The 26,807-nt window shown below is 43.7% G+C and overlaps 2 protein-coding genes across 8 annotated transcripts in view; one reads left to right on the top strand and one right to left on the bottom strand.

Annotated features, from left to right (window-relative positions):
- MGLL (monoglyceride lipase) overlaps positions 1–26,807 on the bottom strand; it is a 97,245-nt gene that overhangs the window by 59,742 nt on the left and 10,696 nt on the right. The window contains exon 1 of one of the 5 annotated variants that reach the window (XM_065075678.1): positions 1,784–1,911. The exons of 1 other annotated variant lie outside the window; for it this stretch is intronic. In XM_065075678.1, coding sequence (XP_064931750.1) covers positions 1,784–1,792 — 9 coding nt within the window. In that variant the 5' untranslated portion in view covers positions 1,793–1,911. Of the gene's footprint in view, positions 1–501; positions 902–1,029; positions 1,343–1,783; positions 1,912–26,807 lie in introns of those variants that run through there. 3 more of the 5 variants (XM_065075677.1, XM_065075676.1, XM_065075675.1) reach the window with 3 other exon arrangements.
- Positions 1,429–26,807, top strand: part of KBTBD12 (kelch repeat and BTB domain containing 12) — a 52,841-nt gene continuing 27,462 nt past the window's right edge. Inside the window, exons 1-3 of one of the 3 annotated variants that reach the window (XM_065075672.1) lie at positions 1,429–1,900; positions 23,728–24,862; positions 25,839–26,109. In XM_065075672.1, the coding sequence (XP_064931744.1) occupies positions 23,793–24,862; positions 25,839–26,109 (1,341 nt within the window). In that variant the 5' untranslated portion in view covers positions 1,429–1,900; positions 23,728–23,792. Of the gene's footprint in view, positions 1,901–14,547; positions 15,069–23,727; positions 24,863–25,838; positions 26,110–26,807 lie in introns of those variants that run through there. The other 2 variants (XM_021294648.2, XM_005507524.3) reach the window with 2 other exon arrangements.

The raw sequence follows: 26,807 nt of genomic DNA on the forward strand, positions 1-26,807 counted from the left end.
TAGCCACAGACATTAAGAAGGTCAGGCAGGCAAGCACCGCTGATGGAAGTCTCCCTCCAAAACCCCGGCCAAAGAGCCCCCAAAATCTTTACTGCTTTCAAACAGAAACGTAGCATTTTGTGTTCAGGAAAGGCACATTTTGGGGGAGGGCGTTGGGAAGAGGGAAAAGAGGGAAGATCATCAATCCACCATCACTACTTCATTGCATCTTTCTCTCCCCCGTTTCTCCCATCTGTGTTTATTTTGCATCATTTTGTGAAACGGATCCTAAAAAGAATATTTTAGCTGCAATCAAGTGCAGATTGTGCAGCAACCGCTACAGACACGAAAAGACAGCTGCATTAAAGATTTATCTCTGCCTTAACATCTCCCCAGAACAGCGGAGGGTACGCAGCAGAGGCATCTGCCACCGTGTCATCATGAAGATCTCCTCTGACATCTCAGACAGGAAGGTGGCGGCGGTGGGGAATGAAACATTTCCAGGAGAATTTTGCAACAAACCTGTTTTCATCCTGTGCAAGGGTTTGCATTCTAGTGAAGAGCCAGCATCGCAAGTCAAATGCAAGCAGACAGGGCTTTTTGCATCTCGCTGCAGAGACGCATTCACACTCCGCCAACCGCGCAGCCCCCGCGGTCCCCGCTGGGTGCCCGGCGGGTCCCCCCGGGCAGCTCCGGTGCTCCGGGCGGGTTCGCCGCAGCTCCTCTTCCCGGCTCGCTGGCTCTTTGAGGAAAAGTCGCTTGGGTAATTCACCACTTCTTGTTCATTTAACACTTTTGGGTTTTTTTCCCCTTCTCAAAAAAAAAAAAAAAAAAAAAATCGCGTGTGTGGGCTGAAGTGGCGGTGGTGGGAGGGGAGGTTGGGAAGGGTGGGGGAGAGGGAGGGCCGATGAGTGGGAAAGCTTCAGTCCACTTTCCAGAAGCTCGCTGCACACACATCAAAGGCACCTTGAACACATGCAGCTGGAGCAGCTCACAAAGTTCCTGCCGCTGCAGGTTGTTTGCAACTTTTACTTCCTTCCTGCCACTTACTGTTCGGAGGCCACGGCGACGGGCAGGGGAGGCGAGGGAGGGGGGAGAACCTTTTTTCTCAAAGCGATCCCCGCTGCGAAGCCATCTCGCCTGGAAGCGCAACTTCCCCAGCCCCGCGCTGCCAGGCGGCGAGCGGGAGGGAGGGCAGGAGGAGGAGGAGGAGGGAGGATCCAAGCGCCGGCGCGATCCCAGGTCTCCAGCCCCGCACACGCATCCTCTCGGTGCGCACCGGGCAGCCGCCCCGTTCTCCCCGGCGGAGCCGAAGCCGAAGCCGAAGCCGAGCGGCTCCACCGCCCCAGCGGCTTCACCGCACCGGCTGCTCCCGGCGGAAGCCGCGGGGGGGTGGGCGGACGGTGCCGCGCCCGGGACGCGGTGGCTGCTGCTGCCCCCCCGGCTGGGCTGGGCGCCGGGCGAGGGTGGAGCGGCAGGCGGGGCGGGAGCGGAGGGACCCCGAGGAGCCACCTGGCAAAGGGGGGGTGGGAGTGGGAACCGCCGCCCCCTCCCCGCGGCGGTGCGGGGCTGCCCGGCCCCGGGGGGGCTCTCACCGGCTGCGCCTCCCCGCGGTGCCCGCAGCCCGGCCGCCCCACGCGGAGTCCCGGGCTCTGGCCATAGAAGCGGACGCGCAGCGGGCTGGGGTGGCCACGAGTGACACGCTGGGAGCGTGGGGAGGGTTTTGTAACGCCGGATTCAGAGGACGAAGCCGTGCTGCCCCCCGGGCTGAGCCGCTCTTTGTAGTCTCCAATCCGAACTTCACCTTTTGCATTTAGATATGCGGCTCTTCACACTTTGAAGCTGCGGCAGGAAGATTGAATCTTGGCGGATAGTAGTTCAGAGGAACACCTGAGCCCCTTGCTTTGCTCCCTCGCTCATGGTAAAGGCAATTTATAAATACACTATATAATTTATACATATGCAATCTAATACTGCACCTCATCGCCACGGATTACATGCGATGCGTATGTTGCAACTGTGTAATTCGAGATCTGTTTGATGGTATATGATACTTGCTTATAAAAATTGTCACAGCAAGGTTCCCCAAAGTTAAAAATAGCTTCCCAGCCTTGAGGCATTCAAATACCGAGTTCTGTCATTTAACACTGGTAAGTGCTTGGCATTTATTGAGAACTTCTAAAGTGTTTACATTAAGGGCACAGATTTGGGCCTTTTACATTTCATCAGGATAATATTATAAACTTGGATTTTTACATGCCTACATATACTTCGGGGTCTCAGGCCTTTTTAAGAAGAGGCAGCTATTAGTGGTACTTTTTAAAGCTTGGCAATGTGCTCACTGAGTCCAAACCTGGGAATGAAGGCTGAAAAAAGGAAGTAAATGTATGCTAACAATAATATTAAATGCAAAACCTCGGAGATGACCCATATAACAATAAAATGGAAATCAAAAGCAGACTTTTTCTTCTTTCAGTATCATGTATATTAAATGGCCTAGAGGGGGTTTTCATTATAAACAGCAAAAGCAAAATTACATATTGCTGTAACTGCTACCAAAACAACACTTATGATTGTTTATAATGAGCAGATTTAGGTCGAATGGGGTCTTAATCAGAGCCCTGGGAGCTGTACTTGGAGGGGTTCAATTTGCTAGGCCAGCTACTGTCTAAACACGGATGGGTGAATTAAAGAGCTATCAGAGGCCAGCTCCCAAGCAGGGAGAAGCAAGGGTGTGTATGTTTATTTGAAGAATACAGATCAGATAATGACTGGATTAAGAAGAAAAGAGAGAAGGAAAGAAGCCTCTTCCCCTGCTCACGCAGTTTATCTGCCAGGGACACTTTGCTGCTTCCCTGCAGCCATCCGTGAAACCTGATGCCAGGAACAGGCTCCTCTCCCGCTGTGCTGCTGGGAATATCCCAGTTCCCAGGGCCACCGAGAGGTGGGGGAGACAAGGAAAAATAAAATCTCGCTCTAAAATTCAGAATAAAAATAGCATCTTGAAGAAAATGACCTTCGTTGGGACACGAGAGCGTGCCCTGGTCAGGCTGGATAGATTATTCCCTTGATACGCTCTTAACCTCCGTGAGGCTCATATTGGAGGCAGCAGGACGGTGGTCCAACCTGCCCTCTCTGCCCAGATTGTCACCGTGGCACAGGAGCGGAGGGTCAGACCCCTCCATCCATTCTCCATTGCTTCCCGGAATGTGAGGACATTTCTTCTCATGGATAGCACACCCTCCTCCATCTCGTGGTAACAGTGCAGAGATGAATGAGAACCAACTGCTGACGAGTTACCTGATTCTTTTATGGAGTTTAAGCCATGAATGAAAAGCCACCTGAGAAAACTGGATTGGGTCTGAAGAATTCACCCAGCTGATATCCAGATAACATACATGGGTTTCGCTGAGTAATTATTGCACCCTGGCTCCCTGAGAGAAATCAAAGGGATGTGTGAGAAATGCAGAATTGATGAGGCTGTAACATCTTCTCTTGTCTCGGTGGAGTGAAATGCGTTTTGGAAATACAGTTTGAGTTTAAATCAGCTTCTTAATAAACAACAGAAATACACTTGGTGAATCTTTACGCTGAGTAATTGCTTAAGCCTTGTAGGGAAAGGTATTTGGTTTATTAAAGCCTGAGCCCTGCTTAGCTTAAGCATCTCCATTGACTCCCAAGGTACCCACAGGAGTACAGAGGAAAGGATTATGCCCGCAAAGAAGGCACATTTTAGGAAAAGAATCATTTGCTGGAATGACAGAAAATACATACGATGAAAACTTGTTATCACAGCAGAGGGAGAGAGGGAACAGGCTGTGGAGAAAGAAGGGAAAGAGCAGGATGCTGTGAGATGCTGTGGCCGGCTGGTGTGGAACTCTGGCGATGGGACAAGGGGAGTTTGGATTTTCTTTGGGCATTCATTCACGAAATGAATATTTAACAGATCGTATCCTGTTGGCATGCAGAGGTAAATAGACTGTATGAGCTCTGCTCGGGTTGATGATACCTTACTCTTAAATTGCAAAGGAGCATCTTTGTTTGAGAAGTGGATTTGATGGGGTGTGGGTGCTAAACCATTTGGGTTTCTGCTCACCGGGGCCACAAAGAGAACTGAGAAGAAGGAGGGAAAAACATGATGGAGGAGTGCGACGCAATAATGAAATATCTAAGAACGATGTGGTTGTGGAAGAATCTGCTCCAACAGAAAAATGCTGGAAGTTCCAGTAGCCGGGGAGCAGCTGGAGGGAGCGACAGCGCGGGCAGGAGAACACGTGGGAGGCGACGGGAGCTGAAGCGTGAGGGGAAGAATTAAAACCCCGTGAAAAGCGAAGAAGCCAGTGTCACTAAAGCCGTCAGTTTACAGTCATTATTCTGGATTTGCTCTTCTTTTAGCTCATTTTTTTTTCATTTATCCCTAGCCAGAGTCCAGGCATTCAGCTGCACTTATTTGTGTGATGTGCCTTTGCTTGCCTGATATTCCTGAATGAGACACATACAGGGATGAGACAGGAGCGGGGGCTGGGATAAACTGCTTTATTTTCCTGTAAAATGTCTATATTAATGCCATGCGACCACAAAATAAACTTGGTGTCAGGCAAACCAAATTGAGGAAGAAAATGTTAAGGGACAATCTTTTATCAGTCAGGTTAAGCTTAGCAATATCGGGAGCAATTATAACTCGTTTGGCGTTTGCAAGTCTCATGTACCTCTTCACAAATTAGTACCAAGTGAAGCGGAGAAACGTTGAAGCGTTAGCACAGGGATATCTGAATATTGCTGACATTTTTTGCAGGTTTCCGCTCATTTGCTGCCCATCAGTAACTTCACTTTCTTTTAGCAGCAGGAATAGAATTATTAGATTAAGCTACAAGTGGTTTAGTACCCCTAGATTCAAACTGCAGTCAAGTAATAATGTATTTTTACCATGTAAATGTAATTGGTGGTAAAAATAGTCCTTTTTTTTTGGTAGGTAATAAAAATTCTGCAAATCATGCTGTCATTAGAAGTCGCTTCCAAAGCCATGACTGCAAACATTAGATAATATGGGTGAAGTGATTAGTATCTTCCCTGTGCTCCTTATCTGGCAGGACCAAAAATACACACTTAAAAATACAGGCTATGAATATAGGTTTCAGTCCTTTAAACTGATATGTAGAAGATGACCCATCCTACAGAGATGCTAATTTGAGAGCTGGATGGTTTTAATTACAGAAGCGATACATGTTTTGTTTGTTGGTTCTTTAAAAAAAATATTAAACAATAAAAAACCCGCAAGAATATTAACACCAGATTGTGCGGCGTTCTTAGTGTGGGAATATGTCAAAGGTATCCTCCAAAGGTAGGAAATTCAGAATGAAAGGTGGAAATTCTGCCCTAAAGTTTTGTCTGTAGAGGGGGAAGTTGATGGAGTTATTCTAGCAACGCTCTCTTTTCTTTCAACATTTATCCCTTTTTATCTCTGTGGCCCAGTATTGGTTTCTAAATAAAAGTTTCCTGGGATGGTCTATAATTAGTCCAATTTGCCCTCGGGATTGACTCCCATCATGAGGATAAACACCAGTGGTTTACGGCCTGGACAAGCACATTGCTGCAGCACTCAAAGGGAAATCCTGTCCTTGTCACCGCGAGGACAGACAGATTAACGGGTCTGTTATGGGATGGCATTTCCCACGTTACTGCGAAATGACTGCATGTGGCCACATTGCCACTGATAAAGTGTTGGCCACCTCAGCAGAAGGGTTTTTATGGCAGAAAATGTAATTAAAATGTGCCTGAAAGGAAAAGGTTCTGAGCTGTGAATTTTCATATGCATAAAAATCGGGATAAGACATTATAAATTTTCCCCGGATGGAATTATGGGCTTGATTTTGAGAAGTCCATGACCGTTCCTTTTCTCATTTCTATTACAAAGGGTGACTGTATAATCTGCTTTACCAACCCAGCACCGTTGTATCAAGGCTAAATAATACAGCCAAAAGAGAAAGCCATTCTGCCATGGTGAGAGTGCTGCTTTATTTTGGTAGCCAAACTGGAAGCACTGACTGCACAAGAGTTATTATTTTGCCGCCTGGTTTTCTTGCTGCTTTGCAATTGACAGAGCATCATTTATCATGCTTCGCATTCCAATTTTTCTTTGCATGTTTTCCAGCTCATCATAACATAATTATGTTTCTGTTTCTTCCAGCCAGGGGCCGATACTTTCTTTTACTAAGACAACAGCTGCACTGCACAACCTTGATGAATCCCCATAAGGGTAAAATCTGTCTGTGGTGCTTGTTTCTGCCTTGGCAACCCAAATGTTCAAGCTCTTTTCTTTATGACAAATGCTGTTCTAAAATGCACCCAACCCCGATGCTTTCACAGCATTCCCCCAAATGAGGTTTTATATCGTAATTTAGACTTGAAATATTAAACATCCTGGCTGGTTTGTAATTTTAAAGGCTTCTTTTGTAATATTTCTTTTTGTAGTGTTTATAGGTTCATAAACACTGAGATGTAATTTTAAAGGGCCGTAGTTACTGATGTGTAATGTATTTTTTGAACTAAGTTGATTTTATGTGTGAGGATCAGCACAATCTGCAGGTCTGCTTTATGGGCCTAAATGGCATCTTAAGGGAGTTTTCCTGGTGAAGATGGATTATTTCCTTACCTGGCCTCAGTCAGTCCAGCCACACTGGTAATTATACCAACCTGGTCTATGCAGCATATTAACTGCTAGTGATGGAAAATGCCATAAAAGACACATAGTATTTTTATTATTACTTACTGGGATATTTTATTTAACTCTAAGTCAGTACTTTCAACCTGAGATTTCAAGGCACTTCAGAAAGGAAGGACAAAATCTTTATTTTACAGGGGGAAATCACCAAAGTAGGGCTTAATACGGGAGGCAAGCTAAAGGCAGAATCCATTCTTAATGCTCCTGATTTTGTTTACCCAGTTATACCATCACTAACTCCCATCTCATGTGGAAATCTGTCCCTCAGAGCACTGTGAACTGGAACATTAACTTTTTCCGTTGTTAAAGAGTAACTAGATTTGCCAGTATAGGGAATATTGTATCTTGGGCAAACCTAGAGCCTGGATAACCACATCGTTCAGGGGAAAAATTCCCCTCCGATATTGCTTTCTGTGCCGATCTGGATGTTACTACTGCTGCCACCATCATTTGACGATTGGCTGTATTTATATACATAAAAATTACAACAATTCTGTACACAGAGGCAGGAGTTTTAACTCATATGATCAGTCCTATTTACATCTACATGTATCGCGATCTAAGGAGACTTTGGGATATTTGAGCATGAGAATGTGTGTAGCAACATCTCGGTTCTGTCCACCACGTTGGTTACTGGTGGAATTGGCTCATGAGAAACGATTTCCTTGTGTGGTTTCTTCCTTATAACTCCATGGCAAATTCTGGCAGATTCTGCACAGATATATTTTAGCTTCTTTTTTTTTTCCTCATTTATCTTTTGTTTCTTTACCCAGTTCACTCACACATATTCAGCGTAAGACGTGCGTTTTCTTTCTGATTCATGCACAGTAATTACTTCCTAACATCTGCCTAACAGATTTTGTAAGAATAGTAGCTCTGCAAATATTAAGAAGAAAAAAATTAATGTATGAAATCTTTGAAATCTCTATTACTGGGGTTTGTTATCCACAGCTGACTGGATTCATTCCCAGCCAGGAAGCTGGTTCAGCAAAACAGCTGCATTAGTTATTTAACTGGAGGCCTGATTCTGCCCTTGTTCATACTGATGTAAATCAGGAGTCGTACTAGAGAAAATAAAGAATATTCCGAGTGCAAAATGCATGTTGGAGAAAAAGAAGAATAAGAGAATACTCTACTGTCCTGGTATAGGCATTAGGCAGTATCTTCATGTCTTCCAGAAACCTTATAGCAAATACAGGGCTCACCCCTGTATATATACTGAGATATATATGTATCTCTTCTGTAGATACACTGTGGTAGCACCAAGTGGCCAACACAATCAAGGCCCAGCTGTGCACAGTGCTGCACCCTGATACCATGAATTCACACGGGACTTATTCTGTACAGAGCACCACATGCGTTACTGTTTGCATCTGGTTCGTAATCGTTCCCTCTCAGTAATTTAAATTTTTACATTATCTGCTATAATTTACACACACTGCAGGAAAACACACTCACTGGTTTTCCTCCTGTGCTGAATTAATGTGTGTAATAATTAAGCCCAAAGCACACTTTGAGAAAGGGGATGTCTAATGCGGTGAAAAAGGGGACAGAGCATCCATTGGCGAAGTATTTCCTATATCAGATGGCAGTGCTGCATCTCAGGACAACAAAAGATTGTTACCACAGCCTCATGTGCTCTGGAGATGGACATCTTCAGTCCTCAAGGCCTTTAGCACCCTTTGTATTTGATCTTATTGTAAATTAGCACGACGTACTGTTAAAAACATCAAAAGTTGTGGTATCTAAGAGTTCAGCCCCCCAGCCCTCATTCTGTTTCCTCCAACACCAGATATCTATTATCTGTGATTATGTGATCTCTTGGCTATGGTCTGCGATTCTCATGTAGCAAAGGTATCTGTGGTTTTGTTTGAGCTTTGGAGTCAGGAGCATCTGCAGTTGCTGTGGCCTGGTACCATCACTTCAGATTGTTCTTACAGACCTGCTGGTAGGGCTTCCAGACCTCCCGCACGTTGGAACCTTCCAGTTCACAGTACCATGCTGTGACACCATCATATGTTTGTTATTTCTCCCTGTTGACTTTTCCTAGTACATTACTGGATCTTCTCTGAAGTCACCATGACTTTTAAAATGGAAACCTAAGGTATGGAGATGTGACAATTTAGGGCACAAGAGGAGACACTCAGCTCCTGGATGGAGATATCGGCATGAAACTCCATCATTCCCAGGCCTTGGGAGGTTTTAAGGAAGAGGACAGAAGAAGGAAGGCTGCAACAGAAAGATACCCTGCTGCTGCTTTGAAATGTTGTGAGTGTGAGCGATTCATTCAGCACAGCACCCTCGGCCATTCATTTCTCTCTGATGATCAAATATATTTTTAGTTATCAATCCGAGGTGATTTCTTTTTTTTCACTAGACAATAGCCAACTGTATTGTAAGAGCTGTTGGGAGTGAGCCAGAGAATTTGGCAGCAAGATATGGAACATTTGGGCTTTTGACACTTAGGAACATATGGAAAGAGGTTTGGAAGATTGCCACATGGGGTGTAACTTGGAAGATGCTACATTTCTTCATTCTTTTTTTTTTTTGTGGACAGAAGTAGAAGAAATTTTACTTTATTGAGGGATCCTAATTCCCATTTCCTCTTCTACGATGTACTGCTGCTCTCGAATAACCCACTGCGCTCAGTTACAAGGTTTGAGCAAAATCAGTTGCATCGTCGGAAACTGTAGGTGGGTAATTAAAAGGCTGACGGTATTGCAGATCTCTCCAAGTGTTTACCTCCTAATTTATGAGATCCTTTGCAGATGAACTCACAAAACTACAGTCTGGTGACTCAGATCATGGGGTGAAAGAGGATATCTGGTGCCTGTCCTGAGTCAGGGTGTGTGCCATTTGCCAAGGTCTTTGCGGACAAGGCCCTGCTACGTTGTCCCTGTGACCATCTATCACCCCTGTGACCCCATCACCTTGACACCCATGGATGGATGGACAGCTCTGGCCGTCTGTCTGCCTCTGGGACATGGTTTCATCATTTGGGTTGGGGCTTCAGCACTGTGCTACAAATACCAGTCCCATTTGGGGCAGCAGGGCATGGGAGAGAGGAGCCACCTCCAGCTCAGCGCTCAGGACCGGACGTGTATGAACCAGGATTGACCCCATACCACTTTAGGGACAGATACCTCATGCCCATGATGGGAGAAGTCCACGTCTCTCAGAGTTATTGCCTGTGTTTGTCAGAAAAGCGATGGGTAGTTTGCTTCATATTTTGTAATTCATGCACCATAACCACTGCATAAGAGGGGGGACTTTTTAATTTATGCATTTTTGGTGGCACAGTTGTGCACCAGGTTGGGGGGCTGCTGAAATTGCAGAATTTTTAAGAAAATACAGCCCCATACCCAGCCTGGGTATGAATTCACTATGGGGAACTGGAAAACACACTCAGACCTTATGGTTTGGTCGTAGCCTCGGTGTTTCTTGCCGACAAATTCACTCTGATGTTTCCACTTGCGTTTTCATGTGATGGTTTCTTTCAACACATACAGTCAAATAATGACTAGACAGGGCAAGTTCCTGTTATTTCATTGCTAACAATGTGCCGGGGGCCACTACGGTATTTCTAGGTTATGGAAGGGGTAAGCGAAGGCTGAGGAGGTGACATTCGGGAACAGGACATGGTCGTGGAGGAACTGGTGACCAGAGCAGAGCGAAGTGCATCTCCTCCAAAGGGATTCAAAGACCTGTGGCAGTAGCTCTTGAGGACTGACCGTGCAGCTCAGGAGTACAAAAAATAAAGGCAAACCCCAAATCATATGAATGGGATTTATTTTAGAATTAAACTTCTGCCTTTCTGAATAAAACCTGGGAAAGACTGGCTGAGTCTAGAGCATTTCTTAGCCTTATATCCTGTGGCTGCAGCATTTGTAAGCCAGCTAAAATCTGATTTAGAATGCTTTTAATATTTTGCGTCTTCTCACAGAACATACCCTGAGAAACATTATAGTTATTTCTGCTTTTTGTGGCAATAATGGCCCCAAATTCTGCTATTCTGAGTATGCACTTCCCTTCCCGAGTTTCTGTTTTGGTCTCACCCTAACACAGTTTATCACTGATTTTCTCAGAGAGATTAGAAAGCACTGAAACTAATGCACAGAATAGCCTTTCCTCAAATCCCATCCAGTTAAATGCATCTCCATTCCCATCTGTACTGACCTAAAAGGAGCAAAAATGCTCTTCTATCAGCCCGTTCCTTCTGTGTGATTAACTGGTGGCTATCTCAGGTCTTTGTTCGTGCTATTACAGTTTCATTTCCAAAGCAAAAAAAAAGATGGATGTTGAGCACCTCGATTATGGCATCACTGCAAATAAAAAATAAAATAAAAAGGTTTTGGGCTGCGTGTTCATGGGAAATCGCCAGATATTTTGTCTAAAAGCATCCAGCAGTGCAGTGTAACTCAGTAATAACTGCTTCTCGGGGGAACAGGGGGAAACCCCAGAATAAAGACTGTAGGTGCTGTTAGAAGCGCTGGTGAGTAGTTAGTTGGCTTAGGGGGCTTTCTTTTGCCCTTTCATTTAAAACACGGAAAGACCTACAAATTAAGCAACGTCTAGTTCCTAATGTGTGAAACTGCAATTTGCATACATCATGGCAGCTGCTGGGTCGGTCCTTATTACCTCTGCTGGAGTGTTAATTTAGCCACAACTTTCTCATTTATTTAAATGGAAAAGCAGCGGGCGGCTGGCATGCCACATTATCTGTCAGGAAACCTGGGAATCAGGTTGACAGAGCCAGAAAGAGATTTCAATTCCGAGGGACCACAGGGGTGCTGCCCCCAAAACCGCTGGTCACCGGTGAGCTCAAGATTGCCCTTGGTCTGCTCTAAAGGCCAACACTTATCCTAAGGAAAAAAAGATAGTCAGCGTTGTATTTGGACTGACATAAGAGAACAGATAAAAGGATTAAACTGGAAATATCTCTGTTTTTTCTGTCCCTATGTAGCCTAACTGGCACTGTATGTATATGGATATGATAACCAAAGTATCATTATTGGTTCTAACATAATACAAACAGAATAATCAGCATTTGTAGAGCACCTAGGGTGTCCTGTGGTCCGAGGCCACCCTCAGGGCCTGGATGTGCTCCAGCTCTCTGCCCAAGCCAGTGGATGCACAAGGGTCCCCGTGGGACGTGTCGGGAGGAGGGAGCGATGCTGGTGCCATCGCCACCGCAGCCAGCATGGAGAGACGCTTCCACAGACGCTGATGCCACGTGGATGAATGGGGAATTACTCACACGCGGGAGGTAAAGTAAATGTGAGGTACCAGTCCCCACATTAAAAAATTAAAAAAACAAACAAAAACACTTAAAAAAAACAACTTTAAAAGCCCCAAAACTAACTGCTACTGCATCCGGCTCTGGGTCCTCAGCACAGCACAGACATGGAGCTGTTGGAGAGGGGCCAGAGGAGCCACAGAAATGATCCGAGGCTGGAACAGCTCTGCTGGGAGGACAGGATGGGAGAGCTGGGGTGTTCAGCTGGAGAAGAGAAGCTCTGGGGAGGCCTTATTGCGCCTTTCAGTGCTTAAAAGGGGCCGATAAGAAAGATGGGGACAGACTTTTAGCAGGGCCTGTTGTGATAGGACAAGGCGTGATGGTTTTAAACTAAAGGAGGGAGATTCAGGCTGGAGATGAAGAAGAAATTGTTGCCCCTGAGGGTGGTGAGAGCCTGTCCCAGGTTGGCCAGAGAGGTGGTGGATGAACCATCCCTGGAGACATCCCAGGCCAGGCTGGACGGGGCTCTGAGCAACCTGAGCTGGTGAAGATGTCCCTGCTCATGGCAGGGGGGGCACTGGGGGAGCTGGGAAGGTCCCTTCAAACCAAACTGTTCTATGATTCTGTAAAATCAGGTATTTTGGTAGAGAACATGCCGGAGCAAAACTGCAGAACCACAGCAAGAGTGCCAGAGGAGATGAGTTTGGTTCAGCACGTTGTGTGCAATGTGTCAGCGGCAGCAAAGAAAACCCATGTCCAGATACCGCCCAGGGTTTAACTGAGCTAAAAATCTCTGCTAAAAATCAGCTATAGTTGTGGCTTGTGGGTCCGCTTGTTGAAGCCACGTGTAGCTTCATCTATGGACAATTTGCATGCACCCACCCAACAAAATAGGTTTTCTGCTTTTGAATGAACTTTAAATGTTGTATATCTGTTCCCAAAGTCTTTACTCTGAAAAATATACCCTTGGAACTGGTCAGGCCCTTGTGTGAAAAGGAGCTGGACTTCCAATAGATTAACCACTAGCAGTTGAGATTAAGAAGGGTATTTCTTTTTTCAAACAACGCCAGAAGGTGCTGTATGACTCGTGCCATGCAAAAATGTTCTAAAACATTAAATTCAACACATATTTCCTAAACACACATATATTCCCATCAGACGTGTCTCTTCTGTCTCTGACACCTACTTCTCGCCATTGTTTTAAAATACACTTGTTAAAAGATCACTCGTTTGTTGTATTACTGCAGATATTCTTCCCTTTGCCATTAACTTAGCAAAGTTCAGCAAAAACTTTTGTCTTCGCCCACTTCTCAGCCGTTCATTTTTATAATTAAAATCACCATGACAACAGATAATGATATCAGAACGAAAGGATTACGATTTAATTACACGAAGAAGGTGAAAACAGGGTTGGCTTACAGCAGGGAAAGCTTTTAATACTAGCAAAAAGTATCGGGGGTCTGATTCACCACTGTGTTACTCCATTTTTGCAATTAATAAAGCGTTGCTGAGAGCTGCCCTGTGGTCATCCCACTGCGAGATGGGGTGTCCTGGTTAATTTGGTGAATGCAAGAGAAATACTCAGAATTTTGCGAGCGATAACAAGGAATTTGTCTTAAAAACATTAGTGTTTGTGTGGAAGAGGCTCAGTATAGAAATCAGCTGAAGAAACACACCCGTAAAGGAAATATGATGATTATTATTATGGTAGCAGAGTGGTTTCATGTAAATAAAATTCATAACATAAACTCTCCATGTTAACCATCACGATACTATAAATTGTTCCACGCAATGGAAAACAAGGCAATTTAGGGGATACGGTCCATTTTTATCACAGCTGTGGTATTTCATCAGTTCCCTGTTCCACCTTGGCTTCTGTGAAAACTATAGGATCAGATTGGGTGGTTTTGTTTCTAAGATACAGCTGAAGTTTTAATAAGAACAAGCTGGAAGTTTCGACCATATATATCTTTGTAATCTGATCGATCGAATTTTCTGACATGAATAAACTTTGTTAATTTTGATTTTTTTCGTAGCTTTGCTCACAAATGATATGAAATATACTTTTAAAAAAATTATGTACATCCCAATGTTTCCCCTAAAAATAACAAACGGCTGTTAGGAGTTGAACATTCCTGAACACTCCCTCCATGGCTTTTGGAGAAACTTTGTAATAAAACCATCAGGCTAAAAATTTAGATAAGGAAACGCATTTCATTTTCAGCTTTCTCAGAAGCTATTATGATCAATCAACCAATTAGTACAGCAAGTAAGTAAATTAATGCCATTTAGAAAAGAACATTCCAAAACCGCCTTAATGTCTTCCTCAACTAAAAGTATAGGCTCAACATTAATCAGTTTTATAACCCTAATTTTTGCTTAATCTTTTTTCCATCTTTGCTTAAGCATATGGAGATATAAATAGTGTATTATGGGCCTTTCTATTCCCCCTTAATGTAGAGTACAAGATGTAAATCACTGCAGCCCCACTATCCTGGACCAATTTAGTGGATCTGTTACTGAGTTACATCAACACAAACAAGAAGATAGTCAGGCCTTATGCCTGGTTAAAATCTCCAGATAACACTTGTATTTGGTCAAGAATCCTTATTTTACACACAACTTCAGCTGTTAGCGATCTAGCAAGGGCAGGAGAGACAACCTGGGGAAAATCCTCTCAGCTGTGGTGAGAGTTGGAGGTGACTTGAAAAGGGTTGATGAGCAGCAGCATCTCCTCTGCTTTGCTACCTACACCTCAGAGGCTGTTTGGAGCCAGGCTGGTCATCACCTACATTGGAACCGCCCCAGAAACAAGGGGGACATGGAGATGTTCCCAGTTGTGTGCCTGTGGTGAGGTCTGTGTGGGCCACGTAACTCTTGAGGTGGGCCAGTGACACGAGGAGTCCCCAGCTTTTGAGTGCCGAGTCTGGCAGGAAGGAGAGCGGCACTGCTGCCACTCGGCTCAGTCCTAATGTGCCCTTGTGCGTGACATTAAAGCAGCTCCTCGTCCTAGTCAGGAGCCCAGCACGGGATATTTATAGCTCTGGCACCTCGCTGCTCACCCGAAGGTCTGTTCTGCTCTACGAAATCCGTGTTTCCCCCTCGCAGGCTCTGTTCCCGGCGTCGGGAAAGGTACCTATTCAATCCCTTCCTCCCTCAGAGCAGGGAAGAGGAGGGAGTTTGATGGGCTGGGTTGTTGGGTGTGTGGGAAATCTGTGGGTACAAGTAGTTGAATGTATGTCCTAGGGGACCCATAACGATGCTGGAGAGGTGATGGGGGGGTCAGCTGCAAGGCAGCAATGTGGTGAGGAGGCTGTAGGACCCTTGTTTAATATCCCTCAGTGCCAAAATTGAAGCCTTTGAAGTTTTTCCTGCACCTGCTGCCTAGTTCAAAACAGAAAGGTGGGAGATTAATGACTAAATTAGAATGAAAACCCCCAAACAGTGTCAGACTTGGGGTCTGTTTGCAGCTATATGGGGGTTGCTCACGGTGGAAAAATAGAGTCAGCCTGGGGATGAAGAAGTTTTGGTGTCTGAGTTCCATGCACAGGGTGAGGGGAACTCTGCACCCTGCAGACATCTAGGCTTGCTTCCAGCAGGGAAGCTCAGAGAAACTTTTGCTTCTATCACCAAGGTGTCCTTATCATCAAGAACTGAATATTTTTAATATGACAATTCAGTGGGGATTGCATATTTAGATTGTATGGAATACATGTGTTACTGCAGGGGCTGTTTTGGAGGGGGTGCGTTGTTGTTGCCATGGGTTGCTCTGAATTTGCTGTTCCATGGGTGTGAACGTACCCAGATGTTTGCTTGCTAGTGATTGAAATTGAAACTCGGAAAATTTATGGGGAAGGCTGGGTCTGAGCTGTAGCTCGTGGAATGCTGACATCAAGTTATTAGGGTTTACAACTTGCAATTTATTAATTTCACTGCTGAGCGACAGGGGTATTAAAGCTTTTACATACTAGTATTTGCTCACCAAAAGGATATATGCTTCAGAGTTTTATATAAATATTAGCAATTAGAGTTCACAATACTTCCTGTTGTAAAAATGCAAAGAGAGCCTAGTTTGCATCAAGTTATTAAGTTTCTTTTAATTGTGATACAGTCGAATTTACACTGTATGATGTAATTGTCCCAGAAAGTAAACCTTTCCTATACTCACCACTATATATAAAGAAATGCAAAAGGAGGAACCTCCAAGACCTTTGCCTGGCTGCTTAAAGAGCTACTGAAAACACTTTAGAAATGTTTTCCTTCTGCTGGCGTCTATCATTAGATATGTAAAAAACCTTGTGCATTGTCCTTTTTTTAATGAGGATTTTGCCATTTCAATACGTAAGAAAATAATCTGCACATGTGAACTGTGAAAGTTCTGTATGTACAGATTTACCTTCTTTTCTTCTCATGTAATTAGTGCATGTAATTGGCTCAGAGTGGGATTTGTTTACAGATATTTGTTAACAGAGCCACATCCATTTTCTACTTAAATTGTGGGATTCTTTGGCCTGACTTCACTGAGCTTTGAATCACAGTAAGATTAAGGTCAAGTAAAGGTGTATTTGAAAAGGTGGCCCACTGGGTCTTTCCATTTCAGCTTCTTTGATTTGTTTTTTTTTAATGAATCTATAACAGTTTAAAGAAAAAAAAGTATGCCTGGTATTTGCTGAGATAGGATCAATATTAATCCAATCCCACATCGAGGCCTCTGTCTTGGCAGTAAACGGAGCTCAAATTGTCAAATCTTTCCAGAATCATAAACTACCCAAAGGCTTTGAAAACTGATCAAAGCATCTTCAGGTCTCCAATGGTCAAACGTGCTCCCAAAGATGGTTTCTGAAGCTTTGCAGACTGCTTAAAATCCCATGTTAGGTGTCAAGCTTCCCCTAGCCCAAAAAAAGCCTTGTTAAGTCCCATTTTATTTTTGTTTTAAATTAAGAGCAACCAAATGAGAAAGAAAACAAATAAGCTGTTGATGAAAGGACAGGCTGTGTCTGTCATAGTCTGGATGGAGATGATGTCGGTCTCTGCTGGCATTGGGATGCTCAGAGCAGCAGGGATGCGCGCAGGGGACCACAGCACTGACACAACTGTCTACACCTCTAGGAGCGTGTTGTAGGTCAGCAGCGCATCTTTCTGCACTGAGAACCTCCTTTTTTTAAAGCATTTGCATGCTGGAACCTGCTAAGAAAGCTCCCAGGAGCACACAGTGAGAGCTGGCCCGTGCTTGGGTATCGGGAGCCCTGAGCCAGCTCCTCCGTGTCAGATGGCACGTGGAAATAAACACGGTGCCACAGGGGCTGAGAGAGAGAAATAGTTAAAATCTCTCTCGGAAGAACCATCATACTTATATAGGCCAATGATGTAAATTTGATTTGTAGTGTTTTCGGTTTCCAAACCTCAAAATTCCTCCTTCCCTGCCAGCAATAAATCAGTTCAGATCACCTGAGAGGTTTGTGCTGTGGGGCTGATTGGGGACATCTGTGGGGCTGAGCAAGGACAGATCCTTCTCTGGCTTTCATGGGAAGGCGGCCATGTCATCTGGCAAATCCTTTAAAACTGTCTAAGCAATTTAAGGCTGAAGTTTTACATTTAAAGGAGTTGCAAGCAATTAAGTTCCTAAATTGTGTAGTGAGCTTAAGTAGGACTTGAATTTTTAAGTTAATTACATGCTTTTGAAAATCTGAAAATCCTAAATCTCTATGTAACAAGCAATTGACAGAACAGGGAAAACTTCAGGAAAGGTTCCCTGGCTGCTAATAGTTATGGTGGTTCTTGAGGCACATCCAAACCCTAAATGTCTAATTGCCACAGAAAACCGTTTGTTAGACACACTTACCTGTGTGCCCTCTCAAACCGTATAGGCATAAATTTCCTAAAAAGCATTGCATGTTCTTCCACTTAATGCTCTGCCACAGCTTTGTGTGTTTTACCTAGACAGAATGGATGAAATAATTCAAGAAATAATATCTAAGTCAATGGAGGAAAGTGTTCCATGAACCCGTGAATGACCTTTTCAGCCCCAGACTTGACATTTTTCCCAATCTGACCACCAAGAACTATATTTCAATCTGCTCTTTTCAGCCAGTTGGGCATCTGACTTACTTTGATTTAGTCTGCTGATTTCATCACAATTTGTTTCTAATGATATCACGTAGGACCGTATCAGTAACTTCACTCAAGACAAAGTATCTAATTTATCCCCTATTATCCCTGAAAAAAGAAGAAAATTAGATTGGATTGTCACAATTTGTTCTTGATAAATACATGCTATAGCTGCTTTTATCACCTTATTGCCCTCTAAATTCTTATAATTCAATCATGTAATAATTTCTTTTGGCGTCTTTCCAGGTATGAGAATTAGGATAATAGGAACTATAGATACAGGAACATCTATAACTGCCTGGAAGCTTCCTTTCTATATGTTATTATATCTTTTCCTTATATCAAGATTAGCGTTATTATTTGCCCTTCTTGAGCACTGCGGGATCTTTTTGCACATTTTAAAATCTTGATCTTAAATGCCAGCACAGCCTTCATAATTAAACCCCGAGATTATAACATTATCATCATCTGGGCGCTGATTTCTGCCTCGCTGTGGCTGTCAGCCAAATGTCATAACGCATACAATTAACAGATTTGCTTCTCGGCTTCCTGATAACAAAGGGAGCACAAATAATTCATAGGCGGAGGCACCGGTGCTTTGATGTGGCTGAACTCTGATCCTTTCAGCACCTGAAGGGAGGCAGGATGAAGACAGAGCAGCCTCATTAAGGCCAAAAAAAGGAGGAAAAGGGGGGAAAAGGGAGAAATAATAATGATAATAATAACAAAAAGCAGCAGAGGATACAGGAGGTGCCCCCATGCTGGGTGCTGTGACCTCTGCTGGGCCAAGGCCCACAGCTCCCAACCTCCCACAGCACGGCAAAGAGCGAATTCCTTCCGAATGGGGGAAAAGACAGGAAAAATCTATGTCCCAGACAAAATAACATCTCTAATTACAAGGTAGCTCTTTTTTCTTTCCAGAGGTTAAGGGAAATTCCTGATGAGCCGCTTCCATCTGGTTTACAGTCCCTTTGCGCTGGGGTGGTTCAAAGAGGCTGCAGCGTAACAGGGAATTGAGGACAGCATTTATTTATAGTTTGATAGCCTCATAAAAGCTGGAGAGCTGAGCTCACAGCAGTGCGCTTATTTATGTTTTGAACTGCTCATGCAGCAACCCACTGCCTAGCGAAACGTATGCTGTAGCTCCTGCATAAAATTATATATGACTCTTCATGAGGTTCATGACACAAAGGAAAAAGAGAGTGAAATTAGACTAACAAAACAGCTAATATAAAAATTAAAGTAGCAGCCAGAACTGGAGGAAAATTAACAGCCCAGCTCTGAAATAAAGTAACATCAATTGAAGATTTGCACTTGAATCAATTTTTCACAATAGAAGCAAAAAAAAAAATCCCAAAACTCTGAATAAGGCAATAACTTGGATTTCAGCTCCTGGTGACATTACAAAGGATTTGAGCCTTGCACTGGAGGTTTTATAATGACAACCCAGCCCCCGGCACGATCTCAGCATAGTGTCTCACTGCAAATTACATTTGTATCACATTTATCCTTTCTTTTAATATCAATGTACCATCTTTTTGCCTCTGTAACCCAGAGGGGAAAGCAAAGCAGCACCATTTCATTATTACCCTTTAATAGTCTTTCCAGTGATATAAAGAAGATTATTAATATCCTTCCAATGACCTCACCTAAACACCGCTAAAAGCCAGGAGGGGAGCGACAAGTTTGTAGCTAACGCACAGGGATGAATTTCTGAAGTTAATGGAAGAATTTCACCCCTGGGTTTTAATCCATTTTTTTTTTTTCTTTTTAACCTTTTAGCTTCATTTTCATCAGCTGTAGATGGAGAAAGTCGACTTGCATGCAAGTTGGCAGCACAATTTTATGGAGAGCAGTTCAGTCAGCAGCTTGGTGTGCCGTCAAAGCAAGGAGGTGAAGGTGGCATGTTATTATAGAATCACAGAATCATTTTGGTTGGAAGAGACCCTCAAGATCATAGAGTCCAACTGTTAACCCAACCCTGGCACTGCCCCATGTCCCCAAGAAGGTCATCTCCACATCTGTCCAGCCCCTCCAGGGATGGTGACTCCAGCACTGCCCTGGGCAGCCTGTTCCAATGCCCCACAGCCCTTTCTAGGAAGAAATTGTTCCTACTATCCAAATTCTGACTTTTTGCATGTGTAAGGTAACCAAGCCCTGAGGTGGGTGAAGAGGAGGTTGGAGGGTTGTAGGTGATCCTGACAGCAAGGTGGAGACTCCTTGCACAGTTCAGCCCAAGGATGAGGTGATGGTTGTGTATGTGGCCAACAGGATGAGGGAAATGATTGTCCCCCTGTGCTGGGCACTGGTGAGGCTGCAACTTGAATCCTGGGGTCACTTTTGGGTCCCTTATGACAAGAAAGAAGTTCACTCCCTTATGAAAGATCTGGAGCACAAGTGTGATGGGAGCAGCTGAGGGACCTGGGGTGTTCAGCTGGAGAACAGGAGCTGAGGGGAGACCTTCTGATCTCTGAACTGCCTGAAAGGAGCTTGGAGCCAGGGGGGGTCGGGCTCTGCTCCCCAGGAACAAGCGCCAGGACCAGAGGAAACAGCCTCAAGTTGCGCCGGGGAGGTTGAGGTTGGATCTGGGGAACAATTTCTTCCCCAAAGGGCTGTGGGGCATTGGAACAGGCTGCCCAGGGCAGTGCTGGAGTCACCATCCCTGGAGGGGTTGAAGAGATGCAGAGATGAGTTTCTCAGGGATGTGAGGTAGTGCCAGGAGTGGGGTAATGGTTGGATTTGATTGGTCTCTTCCAACCAAAATGATCTTATCATTCTATGGACCAGCTCCAGGAGAGGGGTGACCACCCCATGAACCAATCCCAAGGTGGATGTAGCTTTGCTGCTGCTACTCTAGGTGAATCTGCTATAGCAGGTGTGTTGGACTAGATGATCTCCAGAGGTCCTTTCCAACCTCTACCATTCTGTGATCCTGGGGAGGATGCCCAGGGCCAACCCACCAGAGACCACCCTGCACCTGGTGCAGATGGGCAGTGCCCTTCATCATCTGGGTGGTGGGTGGAGGCCTTACCTGTCCCATAATTTATGCCTGAAGTAGTACATAAATGGCATTAGCTCTGTTGTGCTTTATGATTCCCGTTGTTAATGTCTAAATGATGAAAGAGAGGAGAAAACAGCCGTGAACGCGTTGTGCCAGATATCCTACTCGCTGTTAAATGAGCACATAAAATTCCCAAATCTGCTGAACAGTGTAATCAAAGTGTTGAGCCCTTAAGAAAGCTAAATTAACAGTGAAAGAAAACTTAAAGGTGACCAGCAAAGGAAGTGAAATCATAACTCAGTTCTACATGCTGCTGCTTTCTATCTCTACAAAAGCCTGGGAAAGATGATGATGATTAATCATCTCACTTGTTCTTCACATTAAAAATGCACATTTTGTCTATTATGGAAAAGCTGGAGGATGTGTGAAGATCTGACATCACAAAGGAGAGAGAATTTGATCATTTTGGAGGAAAAACGCTGACTAGTCAGGTTGCTAAACAGGATGAGGGTCTTGTTCATTATTAACACTTTCAAGTTGCAGAGTGAACAACCTGGTTGAAGACACTATAGCTCATCTGTGTTAAGATACATGTGCTTATAATACATGATCCATGAGATATGGTGTGGTTCCTCTATCAAAAAGCAGTGCAGATCAAATATTACAAGGTGATAAAATAGCTCAAGGGGAAAACAAACTGGCTATCTAAGTATAATGTAGGATTAAAACAATGAACATTTTCAATCTCATAAAAGGCTCTACTGACTGTAAAGACTACTCCAGATGCAGTTGATGCAGGATTAAGACGTATGTTTTCTCATTTTCATGTCAATGTAGCCAGGAAAAAAAAGTCTACATTTCAGAAATACCATCACTTTATTTTTTGTACTAAACTTACTGCCTTTGATTTTTTTAAAAATGCCTTAAGAGCTCAGAGCTTGGCCCACATTCAGGCTATGAAATTAATGTTTTGTCTCCAAATCCGTTTTTAAAATCTGGTAATAATCCAGATTCGTTTCTCAGATATGTTGCTTCTAGTTCCAGATTTGGAATATGGACAGAATTGATAAAATCAAGGAAATGCTCGTCTTCAAGCAGGCCTGCCTTTTAATTTAGCACTCAAAGTGAGGAATCTCTGTAATTTGCTAAAACAGAATGATTGTTTCCAAAAACAACTGAACAGCTAAAAGAGAATGTCTGAGATAGATTATATAGCTGTAGGTTTCCTTTAAACCTGGGAAATAACCATAATATTTAAAGAAATGCATTTCCAGAACTGTCTCATTACTACATTAGAGACAAAAGCTGTGTTACGGGCTGGTACCCCTCAAGCGATGGTAAATGTCCTTCTCCCATTGACAGCTCTAGCACTGCACCTCACATTCTGCAGCTTGCTGAGCTGAAAGCCTGAGGGGTTCAGTAAAGGACCCCCCCAAAAATAATTAAGAAACATAAATGGAGCCATGAAGTTCCTTCTGTTTTCTCTAGTAAATAAAAATAGATGGAGTATGTGAATAATTACAATTTCATTAAAAATCCCATTTGAGCTTACAGTAAGTGGAACCAAAACTCTGGGAATGTGCAGCACTTAAACATCCCACTGAGGAGCGGGAGGAAAGCTGGTCCCTATTTACTAATCCTTTACTTATCCCCAAGCAAACCAGTAGCAACGCTGTAGAAACCAGTGACCTACGCTTTGGAGTGAAAGAGTAAAGAATCTAGAGAACTGGAATGAGTTGCTTCTTCCCAGTTCTACCACCACACATTGGGGTGGAAGATGTCTCTGCCCACATTGTCTTGGAGAGAAATCCCGGTAAAGTGGGGCACGACAGGGCAGAGACAAATCCATTGGTACAGCAAAGGGGCAGCAGCTTCTGGATGGTTTTGCAAGGGTGTAAGCACGGGGCTTTTGAATAAAAACTGTTCTGCAAACTGGTGGCCAAGCCTGGTGGTAAGGCAGGGCATTAAACATCCACATGTCCACTTATGTCTCTGTAAATCCAGTGAAATGGGTTGTACCAATGGCTTTATTTCCCACCCACTTTGCAGGGGTGTAGATCACTGTAAAAACTAAAGGGAGAAGTCAGCCTAATGAGGTTCCATTTATCTAGTCTTGTAAAACCCTTTTCTGAAGTCTCTGCTTAGGCAAAACTCCCAGTTTGAGAGGAGCTGTGAGCACTAAGAAGGCACCGCTCCCTTCCAGCTGTCTCACCTAAGGGGCTGTTGAAAAGATTACTTCCAGCATCTAAGCAGTGGATTAATGTCCTTCAAGTGCACGTGAGAGCCAAAAGTTGAACAGCCAGGGGACTAAGGGCCTGATCTGGAGTTTACTGAAGTCAGTGGAAATCTTCCCCTTGATTTTAATAGGCTATGGGTCAGGATCGGGGAAAGGATGGAGAAGGCAGCTGGAAAACACTGTTTTGAAGGGAAGCCTGTAGTTTTCTTTAAATAATCGCAAAACTTGTCTGTGAGGTTATTGAATATTGAAGATCGTTTGAAGCATTGATTATTTTTTTTGTCTTGGAGACCTTAAGCCGGAGACCTCACCATAATTTTATGTAGTTTTTGTGCATTACTGATTTATATCACACCCTACACAATGACTATCTTTTGATATTAACAGCAATATTCATTTGTGTAATACTTTGTTCTTACTGGACAATGTTATGCTTCTACCTCTAGAAACATTCCTGATGAAGACCTTGAATTCTAAGGGGATTTAAAACCAGGACAATCGGAGATCAACCATGGATCGTAAGGCTGAGGAGAAAAGAAGGCAACGCCATAGCTTGACATTATTGGAACAAGTAAGGAGGATGAAAGAATCAACGGAGATCATTGATGTTGTGCTGGTTGCAGAAGGTGAGAAATTCCCCTGCCATAAGGTGGTGCTGGCTGCCTTCAGTCCCTATTTCAGAGCCATGTTTACCTGCGGTTTGGTTGAATGCACACAGAGAGAGGTGGTGCTGTACGACATCCCCGCGGAGAGCGTGTCGGTGATACTCGACTACATGTACAGCGCGGATTTGCACCTCACTAATCAGAATGTGCAGACTGTGGCGCTTGCTGCCTATTTCATGCAGATGGAAGATGTTTTCAGTGTGTGTCAGAAGTACATGATGGACCACATGGATGCTTCCAACTGTGTGGGCATCTACCAGTTTGCAAACCACATCAGTGCAGAAGATTTATCGGATCAAGCGCGGAAATACTTGTATCAGCATTTTGCTGAGGTGAGCTTACAGGAAGAAATATTAGAGATTGAATTCCAGCAGCTGTTGACTCTCATAAAATCAGATGACCTGAATATTTCCAGGGAGGAGAGCATTCTGGACCTTGTCATTCGATGGGTCAAGCACAGCAGGAAGTCACGTGCAGAGCACCTCATTGAGCTCCTGAAGCAAGTGAGACTGGTGCTTGTCAGCCCTTCCTTTCTCGTGGAAGCCCGAAAAAGAAATACTATGATCCTGTGCAATTCGGAATGCAACGATCTGTTTGAGGAAGCGCTGAAAACCATCAGGCTATCGAGCCAACCTTCTCTCAGCCTGCGGTACGGCATGGAGACCACCGATCTCTTACTCTGCATTGGCAACAATTCTCTCGGCATTAGGTCCAGACATGCGAGCTATGCAGACGCCAGTTTTTGTTACGCTCCGGCAACAAAAAAGACTTATTTCATTCCCTCTCCAAAGTATGGAGAGGGCTTAGGATGTGTTTGCACTGGTGTTGTCACTGAGAATAATGATATTATTGTGGCAGGAGAGGCAAGTGCTGTCAAAATGTCCAGACAAAAGACCAGGAACATCGAAATTTATAGGTGTGTACCCTCTGTCGGAAAAATCCCTAATTATTTAAAAATTTTAAGTCCAAATAACGTTTCTGGGCATGAAAGACTACCATTAGGCAAAGCGTTCTTTACTTGAGAGTTTTCCCAGAGGTTTCAATTACTCTAATCAATTTGTCACAATTTATCTTTATGACACAAGATTACAGACATACAACCAAATCCCGATGCCTTTTCTCCTGAAAGGGGGAGGATTTACTGTAGTGGCATCTCTGTGTAAATGAGTGTGATTAGATCCTACATCACTGGGTGTGGATTTGATATTCTGCTTACTCAAATCTCAACGTTTTCATAGGATGCTCTTTTCTAGGTGATGAGCAGGGGGACATGAGTCAAGCAAATTACCCTAGGAGTCCAGTAAGACAGAGATAACACACTTCTCTTTTAATGTTGATAATAATACTTCAGAGATTAAAGGATAATGATCGATAGCTTTAAGTCCTTATTCTGTGTTTTATTTCTGGCTTTTTCAGATGCACATATTTTAAAGAAAACCAGACATTTTCTGGATTAAAGACATTTTAAAATGGTGACAGCATTTTCAGATACAGGTGCCTAAATTTAAGGAAGCAAACCCATACTGGGCCCTTGTTTTCACCAGGATTCCTTACCTTAATTAGGATCTAATATATTTGGAAGGATGCCTAAATTTAAAATTGCTCATACTAAAAATGCTCAATATTGAAAAAAAAATTGAGCTCAACCTCATAATGTCTCTGTGAAGGAGAAAAGCTCCACTTGTCATTGCATTATTGTGTGAATAAATGCTGACAATGAAGGGGGTAACATTTCCAAATAAGCTGATGATGTAGATGAGGTTCTTAGGGACATGGGTTAGTGCCAGTGGTGGGCGAATGGTTGTACTCAATGATCTTGAGGGTCTCTTCCAACCAAAATTATTCTAGGATTCTAAGAACAAGGGCATTTACAGCTTTGGGTTTTCCTACAGATACCAGCAGCGAGGAAACCAGTTTTGGCACAGCCTGTGCACCACTCAGCTCCGTGAACTCTATGCCTTGGGCACTATCCATAACGATCTCTATGTCATAGGAGGGCAAATGAAAGTGAAAAATCAGTACCTGGTGACAAACTGTGTGGAGAAGTATTCCATGGAGCAAGGCACCTGGAGGAGCACGGCGCCTCTGCCGGTCCCCTTAGCCTGTCATGGGGTGGTGACGGTGAAGAACAAACTCTACGTGCTGGGTGGATGGACACCACAGGTTAAGAACTGTCACAGTTATTGTGGTTTTGTTTACTAACAAGAAGTGTCTTTTAACTTTATGGTGCATTTTTTTCATAGGAAAAGTACATCTGTGATAGCAGCAGAGTGAATTGCTCACATTCCTCTGATTAAACATCTTTTGTAGGGAAACCAAACAGGGTGAAGAAGAGTAATACCTGTCTTATGCCTTCCTCACTGTGAATACCACTTTCTGGAAGGGCAATTCTTTCACGGAGATGTGCACAGTGAGTTTAAAATACACCTCCTGTGTCAATGTGGCTTCCAGCCTTTCCTTATTTACAATTCTCTTAATTTTTCTAGGTATCATCACTAGACAGTGGTATTTAAATCATACAGGAGCCCTTAACCGAGCCCTGTCTTCAGAACATGTGTATGCAGGTAATTTTCAGGGGTAGATTTATATATGAAATTAAAACTTGACCTCAGTTTTTCATGAAGTCTTTTTGGTTAACCAAGGTTCATTTATTTGATTTTATTATATTATATCTTCAAGGAAAAGTCAAAGCATTCTCTGGAAAACAGACTCCTTTTAATCAAGCCATTTTGATGTTTCATTTTCGTTGCTTGGCTATATAAAGTTATAACAGGAATTTTCATCAGGGACATGGATTCCCTGTACAACTGCAGATGGTATATCCAGAGCTATGCTACAAGGAGGAGGGATGTCAGGAGCAC

The sequence above is a fragment of the Columba livia genome, chromosome 10 (genome assembly GCF_036013475.1).
Source record: "Columba livia isolate bColLiv1 breed racing homer chromosome 10, bColLiv1.pat.W.v2, whole genome shotgun sequence".
In the NCBI taxonomy this organism is placed as follows: domain Eukaryota; kingdom Metazoa; phylum Chordata; class Aves; order Columbiformes; family Columbidae; genus Columba; species Columba livia.